The sequence below is a fragment of the Nyctereutes procyonoides genome, unplaced genomic scaffold (genome assembly GCF_905146905.1).
Source record: "Nyctereutes procyonoides isolate TBG_1078 unplaced genomic scaffold, NYPRO_anot_genome, whole genome shotgun sequence".
Taxonomy (NCBI): domain Eukaryota; kingdom Metazoa; phylum Chordata; class Mammalia; order Carnivora; family Canidae; genus Nyctereutes; species Nyctereutes procyonoides.
In genome coordinates this window covers 4696143-4704698 of record NW_026575032.1, presented here as the reverse complement: position 1 = coordinate 4704698, position 8556 = coordinate 4696143, and the positions used below count along the sequence as shown (strand labels likewise).

The window sequence follows — 8556 nt, the reverse complement described above, 5'->3', positions numbered from 1 at the left end:
GAAATATATCGCCTTATTTTCATACATCTTAACATGCTTCCTGTGAATATGCCTAGAGGCTTGGATTGGTCATCGAGGATAGCGTGAATCTATCAATGTTAGTATGGACATTTACCTCAATTACACACATCTCTCCTTTAGTCTTCTGGATCTTAGACACCAGCGCAGAGTGAGTGCATATCAACATTCTCAGGATTTACCTTGCATTTAGAGATGCTCTTATTTTGCCAATTAGTACATATACATGAAGATTTGCTTCAACAGTAATTCTTTCTGGCCTGATCTGAATTATTATTCCTACTTTTTACCATTCATCCCTAGGATTCTTGTGGTGCAGTCTTTCCTGATGTGTAGACGAAGATCTGGCCCTTCACTCTCTGGTGGGTTCTCTAATGTAGAATGTTCTCCTACTCTGGGCTTTCCTCATGCTACTGCCCTGTCTACAGCAGCATTATCCATGAGAGTTCATGGCTTGCTCTTCTGCCTCATTCAGCTTTCTGCTCAAATGTCATCTTTCCAGAAAGGTCTTCCTTGACCATAGCATACACATTCCCCAATCAATATGTAGCCCTTCCGCTGCTTTAGCTGGCTTGCTGGCACTTGTTTCCATTAGGTTTCATACAACATAATTATTACTGCATTTACATATTGATTGTCTCCTTTACTAGTATGTAGGGTTCTATCAAGGGAGGTGCTTTTTCTGTTTTCTTCACTATTTTATCCCACGATTTAAAGAGTGCCTGGCATGTAAAGCTTGCTAATTATTGTTTGTAATTAAATGGACTTACCCAAGACACTGACCTTTATATCTCAGTCTATTTCCCTGTTGAAAGAGAATATTGTACTTCATGGTCATTAGTCCAGAATATATTTATTTGCAATGATCGTCAGAGATACACAGATGATGTTAAGATTGGATTATTAGCATTTATTTGTTCTCAACAACATTTATTAGAACCTAATGCCTTTCCCTCATTAACATTAAATGAAAATACTGAATTCATGTATAACATTAGCTTATAACTTTTGGACTGACAAACTGGCTTGGCTCAGTAGTAGTAACCATATACATTATTAACGATGTGACATTTCACTCAAAATTTTTTAAGGAGTATTTACTAGATTAATTACAGATTTTAATATTTTATTTCACACTGAAAGCTAATAAATGTAGCTACAATATCTTTCATCTCTAATATTATTTTTCCCAGGAGAAAGTTAAATTTCGTCCTTTTGAAATGCTAGTCCTTTTAGAATTATATCCATGACATAAAATAAAGTATGGGGAAAAGTGCACGGCTGAGTTTTTGATTCAAAATTTTGAAGTCATTTTCACCTTTTACAGAATAATGTTACCATAATGGTGAATTCAAATCAATAAAAATGCATGTTCATGAAATGGTACTTTATTCTTAGATGGAGTGTTTGAAAGTAATAAAGTTGCACGGTGATTTATTTCCCATGGTAAGTAACATAAGGGGCATAATTCTCAAAAGCTTAGGCCACTTATATTTCTCACCATCTTGGTGTTGGTAAACATTGTGATGGCAGCATGTAAGAGAGAAGTTGTGCTCCATTTTCCAATTTGCTCTTCATTCCTTACAATGATGTTAATTTACCTGAATGAACCACTGATAATAGCAGCCAATTTAGAAATTTCCAGAAACAACCTTAGAGACAACAGCAACAACAAGAACAAGAACGAAGTGATCAGAGACCAGGGCCATGTTGCCACCCTATACCTGCGGATCTTGTGTGGACATGGTCACATGCTGCCCCTGAAGGCCTGCTCACTCAGTCACCTCAGTGTGCATTGGAAAGAAAGCCCCAGGGTGACTCTGAATGCCAGGCAATCCAATGAATCCTCGCAGCGACTGAATTAAAATTCTGAGGTCATAGTTTTAAATGTGAACATGCAGGTCACTGCTCACAGTTGATTTTGGAAAGTGTTGCCTTGTCCATCGGCCTATAATCCTGCCTCCACTTCCACCGTAGTGCATGCCTGGTCACTTCTCTATTTCAGTAAATTAAGTGTTAATCTCCATTTGAAGTGAGACCTACATTCCAAACATTTCTGATTTGTTTTGCTACAAGTAATGTTCTTGCTTCAATGGAGAAATTTCCAAGAAGAACCAAAGGCGAGAAATTTTCTTATAAAATTCCTATCTTATTCCTAAACTGGGATTGATTAATCAAGGAGATAATAATTCTCTCTTAGAGAGAATTCTTAGAGACTTAGAATACAGAATCTTGGCATCAGCTTTGGCCCTCTTAACCCTTAGCCATAATCATGGTTATCATTTTTTACTTTTAGCTCTGTTCTCAATTACAGAATTTATATCCTTGAAGACATCTTGAGCTGCTTCAGAGATTTTGAGAAAAAAAAAAAGTATTCTGTTTTGAGTTATGCAAAGCAATCAGCATGTTCCCATATTTGGCACATACATTCATAATACTAAAATTCATAGGGAAATACTAAGACATGTTGGCTCATCACAGGTGACAAAAAAAAAAAGAAAATTAGATTAGTGTGTTACACTTGGTCTCTAAATTATACTGTAGGAATGTTACACTTTAGATTAGACCCACATTTTATTTCTTTTTCCGAAACAAAGAAATCTCATCATTATTAAATGACAAAATAATTCTGGTATGTATCTCAATCTGTTAGTATTAATTTAAAAATATTGTATTTACTAAAAACATTTACACATTTTATGTACCAAAAACTTACATATTGTTAAAATCCCTATTCAGGATGGCACAGCCAATGTTAGAAGATGATATTTTGAATAAATATTATGGGCCAGATATTTATTTACAAAAAGTTCTGAGATTATGAGGCGATTTGTAGAAATCCTATTATTTCAGATGTAAGTTTTTATACACAAATGGATCTTGTTCTGGACTAGTCTCTTCTGAATTGTTTCACTCTTGGGTGACTACTTGAAAATAGAGATTTGGCTTGGCTAGGATAGCATGTAAAATGTGTTTAGAATTTATGCAGCAGAGTGATCAATAAATTAGACAGGTATGTGTAGCAGAGACTTCACTGTCATTCTTCCTACCCACCATCCGACTTAGAACATTTCGGCTGGGTCCTTGGAGAAAATGAGACCCAGACATTTTTCCATAATTAGGTTTAATTCATTGCTGTTCCTACAACTATAAGCCTGGTCTAAAGCTGGACTTCAGTGAACATACTCTGCTGGGAACTTCCAAACATTTATTGCCTGAAGGCTTAAACCAGGTTCATAACAAAGTTAATCCCCAAAGACACAATCTCGTCTAGACTCATTATGCCCTAGGGGATTTCAAGAACTCTGACAGGTAGGAATGTACTAGTGACCTTAAAATATCTGTTCTGGCAATTATCCACACTCAGGTTTTTTTTTTTTGTTTTTTTTTTTTTTTTTTTTAAAGAAAATGATGTCGCCCATTCATATTTCAACTTGTCTATTGACAAGTAGAAATTATTCATGTTGGGTGTAGAAGAGTATAGAGAGATGAAAATTTAACGTCACACTATGAATGCAAAGTATTTTAAATAAATATTTTAATTCTATTGTTGGCATTTACAAGTAGAAAGCATACAGTATGTTACAAATATCAAAATGTGAAAAATATGAATGTTACATAAGTAACAAATGTAAAAAAAGTATTTTCTTACCTTCCCTGAAAGTAAGAAAACTTTTCAGCATAGGAAAATATCAGTATCAAAAACACAGCTTAGGTGTAAAAAAAAAGTTTTTACACGGTATTAAAAAATGATCTACAAAATGGCAGAAAGAAAGAAGAGTCGAAATTTGACCTTATATAAATTATAAAAACTGGGTACTTGGGGTAAATGTTAAACAGTTGAAAACTAAGTCCAATCATAGGCTTTCTTCAGGTCGATTCTTTAAAAATTTAAAAGCATAGAACATTTTTCAATAAATAACTTCTAAAAGTGTCTCTGAGAAGCGCTGCTGAGAACATCATTCCACAGTAGGAAGGTAGCAGTGTTCTAAGAATAATATGCAGTCATTTTGTTCCTAGTGGAAGCCTGATGAAGGTCAGAAGACCTCAATGGTTTACAAAAAGAAAAAAAAAAATCAGAAGTTTTAACACAATTTTGTAGGAAAGTTCTAAAGTGCTGAACAAAATGACTTAACTTTAGTACCCACTGTCATGTAAAACTTACTCAAATATCAGACATTTCCGAGCAACATCAAATATGTAATCTATAATTCTGAAAAGTGTTAATACTTAGTCTTTCGTTCAAGGATAGGAGGGCTCTTTCTACACTTTACAAGGGCTGGTTAAACCTCAAGGATCTGGCGATGCAAAACAACACTGATAATACAATGGAAACGATACACATACCCCACTGTGAAAGCACAAATTCGTTTCTGCAATGGCAACGGTATTAATTTTAAAAAATCACAAATCAAACATCGGTAAATAAGAAAAAAACTTTCCAAACGCTGCATGCCACATAACTAGTTACAAAATACGAAGCATGCAGGAAAATAAATTCAACCAAGCATATTTAAATTAAAGACTTGTGTTGAGTCTGTTTCAGCAGCATTGTGGTTATTATTTTTTAAAGTTTCCCTCCAACACCAGTCCATACTGGCCTGTTTTGCAAATGGAACCCACCCTAGTCGGCAACCTTAAAATGGTCTGAGTGTCCCTTGTTTTCTACGCATATAATGCCAGTACATAAAGTTCACACATACTGCTCTGCTTCCCCATCTTTGGGGACCGGCTTCGTCGTCCCACTCTTGCCTTCTTCATTTGCTGCTGCTTTTTCTGGGAGAGATGCCAAATCTTTAAAAACATCTACATAATGGCCAAAGCCAGGACCCCAGTTCAAAAGGTTGTCCCAGTTGAAATTCCCTGCTTGCTGCCCAAGCTTCAAGGGCAGTGTGTTGTCAGCACCCCCCGGTGCTGCTGCCTGTGTGCCCACAGGTCCTCCCTCAGCCCTGCGGCCATGGTATCTTCTAGGCTTCAGTCTGGCTCCATAATTATCTTCGTCATCTGCATCAGATTCATTGACTTGAGACAATTTGGGCATCCTGGAAGTATATACCATCGGCTTTTCCCTGTCATATTCCATCTCTGAGCAAGTGAAAGACTCATGTGAGTCACTATCAGAAGAAGATTCTGGAGCTGGGATGCCATCCGCGGGGTTCCTTGTTCTGGACAATGGCCTTCTGCAGTCCTCTTCTGAAGAAGACCTTCCATGATCTGCGCTGCAGATACTTGGGTTTCTGGGGCGAGGGGTGTTCAGCCTCTCCACCTCTTCGATCGACAGTCCCACCGGAGGAGAAGATTCCAGAGGGATCTGCCCAATTGGCTGCTTTAAGCGACTCCCCGGTCTCGAACCATGAGAGGTCATGGCCTGAGGACTCTTACTTCTCCTTCCCAGCCTCGTGGCATAGTTGAAAATGCCAGGTTGGCAGGCATCACCATGCATTTCCAAAGTATTTCCATCTCTTATAGGTAGATGCAATTCCCTGGCTGGGCTGTTCCTATAGAACGTAGAGGACTTCGAGAATGGGGCCGGGCTGTGGCGAGACAGCGGGTTGGGAGTAGGGCCAGCGGAGTGGCTCAGGGAGCTGGTTCTCAAACCCTGACTGTATGAAGGCTGGTAAGTCAAACTGCTCGCTCCTAAGGGCATGGGGGATTGCCTCGCAAAGCCTAGGGGACTGTGCCTCTGGATGGAGAACTTGGGGGTGTGGCTGCGGAACTGCTTGTAGTGCTGGATGATGTCTGCGTCCGAGGGGGCGATGCTGCTGGCGTTGTCGATGTCGTAGTGCTCTATCTCTTGCTCCGGGGAAGCCAGGGGGGCACTGGGGATGGTTTCTGAGCTGTGGGGAATATCAGTCTCATCGTAGATGAGGTAGGGATTTTCCCGCTCGATGATATCCGGTTTAGGGTTCCCCTCAGGCTGCTTCCTCACTGTCATGTCATCCCCGTAGGGGGGGATGTTGTCCGGGTCATCGAAAGCCACGTTCTCACTTCCTTTCTTCTTCTTCTCCTTCGGCTTCTTCTCCTCTTTGGGGTTTTTGGTCTTCTTCCCCCTGCACTGGTTGCACAGAATCAGGCTCAGGACCAGGAGGGCCAGGACCGTGGCGCAGCTGCCCACGATGGCAGGCACGGCCCACAAGGGCAGGGAGATCTCTTCGGGACCCTGACTCAGAACACAGACGTGCCCACCAGGACTCCCAGCCTTGCACACTCTCCCCTGAGGACAGAGGACACCAAGACAGGCCACCACCGTCTCACACGTCCTCCCAGTGTGGGACTCCGGGCAGCTACACGTGAAGCCAGCGTGCAGGCCTGGCTCGCAGCTGCCACCGTTCTGGCATGGGTGGGAGGCACAGTCTCCGGGAGGAACGCACTTGTAGGCATACCACTGATTAATGCACAGTAAGTCACCCCAGCAGGGGTTGCTGGCACAGATGTTCGGGCCACGACAGCCAATCTTCACTGAGGGATCCGTCTTGGAGATGGAGGCCAAGCTATGCTTCCCACTGAAGGGAAGACTTTCTCCACCATACAGCATAGAAGCGATGCAGCCATCAAAACCTGCAGCGGGCAGAAGGAGCATTTAGAGAAAACTGAGACTTGCAACTCGGCACTAGCAGACTCTCATGACCATCATGTCATGAGAGGTTGGAAACCACAGTCTCAGAGCCATCGCCCAGTCCAAAGACGGTACATCTTACGTGACCTACGATGTGTGAGATTTCCATGATGACCATACGTAAGGAGAGGATTGCTCAGATGGAGCTCTTTCCGAAGCTTTACGAATTACTCAGACAGGCTGGCTTTTCTTTCTCTCCCTCTTTTTCTATTTATTTAATTACCTCACTTGTCTTATTTTTATAGTCTACATACCAAGAATTGCATACACAGAAATAGAATTTGTTAAAAAAAAAAAACTTACAAAGAACAACAACGAAAAGAACAACAACAACGAAGAATAGGCTAATACCTTAATCAATCATCAGATCATGCATTCTCTGTGGAAGTGATATTGCTCCCAAGGAGTTGACCCCTAGGCTCCTGGAGAGCAAAAGAAAAAGCTATGACAAGCTTTGTGGTCCTCTAGAGGGCGGATGCCGAGTATGATGATGGCGTAAACATTTCGTGAGGTGGGAATGGCAAAATTTAGGGAGAAAAAAAATCTAAAATGGCTCCCTAGGGGGTAAGAACTATTATTATTTTTTCAAAGTTGAGAGACTCTTTGTTGGACTTGAATGTGTTAGTATAGCTAATGTGCCTGTTCCAGAGCCCAAGAATCTATTTTAACGCTAACAAAAGAGTATGATTTACATGGTTTGGTTCTTAAAACAGCCAAATGGACTATCATCCGTATTCTAAAATAAGCTAAGTATATAAGAATAAATGATGACCTGAACTTTTGCTTTCATGACTCAAGTCTATTACTCTCCCCTGCCTTTTTCAATTTTCCTGGTATCCTTCCACTGTAGTGATATTTCCATCCCTGATACACTCTTTTTCCATGAGCTTCTGTAACATCTGCTTTTGTTCCTGCTCTCCAGATTTTCTTTCTATGACTTAGTCCCTTTTATGTTCCATTTTCCTCTAAACCACCACTGGCTCCTAGAGTTGCTTAAGCTGAGGCTCTAGGCTTTCTTTTTACTTTACACCCTCATGTTAGGTCATCACATCCATGCCTAGTACCTCAGTTACTTGCTTGACTTGGCTAGCTCCTAATATGTATTTCCAGATGGTTTCCACTCCCGATTATAGTCTATCTATCCAAAAATTTTTCACAGAGGTGTTCCAAGCCCCAAATGTCCCAAACCACCATCTTGATATTTTCTACAGACACCTTCTTTCTGCACTGCTCTGCAGTTTCCTCTTTCATTGGCATTGCCCATCTTCTAGTTGACAAGTCAGAAACCTTCCTGAATTTCACCACAAAATCATCAACAGTTTGGTTTATTTTAATTCCTAAGGTATTTCTTCCTTATCCACTTCTTCCTAACTCCTCTGCCACCACACTAGTTAAAACTCACAGAATACCTTGCCTAGATCACAGCAGTATCATCCCAGCTAATTTATGCAATCCCTGTCCTCTTCCAATGCATTCTCCATGTTGTAACCTGAAAGATACTTAGTATCATTGCATATCTAATCTCGATGTTCCTAAAATACATTTTTAGTGACTTCCCATTGTCCTGAGAGTAAGACCAAAAATGCAACATGGTCTAGAAGGCCCTGCTTCATTCTCCAACTTCATCCTTTACCTGTGACATCAATCTCCAGTATGCCAGTAGGCCAGGTTCTGTGATCTTAACTTAATCTACTTTTTGTTCAGTTCCTATCAATATAAATTAAGCTTTCATACTCTCCCATCTTCATTTTCATAATTCCAACTGAAGTACCAATGTCAATTTCTCAGGGAAGTTTCCCTTTCTCCCTTTTTAAAATCTCACAGAATTCTATATTCCTTCTTCACATCATTTATCAAGGTCTATAATAACATATTTACGCATGTGACAGTTTCATTGATGTTTGTCTTCCCTACTTGGCCAT

The 8556-nt window shown here is 40.3% G+C and overlaps 1 protein-coding gene across 1 annotated transcript in view; it reads right to left on the bottom strand.

Annotated features, from left to right (window-relative positions):
* Positions 1-3539: 3539 nt before the first annotated feature.
* Positions 3540-8556, bottom strand: part of FAT4 (FAT atypical cadherin 4) — a 175464-nt gene continuing 170447 nt past the window's right edge. The window contains exon 17 of the mRNA XM_055317010.1: positions 3540-6576. Within this exon, the coding sequence (XP_055172985.1) occupies positions 4712-6576 (1865 nt within the window). The 3' untranslated portion in view covers positions 3540-4711. The remainder of the gene's footprint in view (positions 6577-8556) is intronic.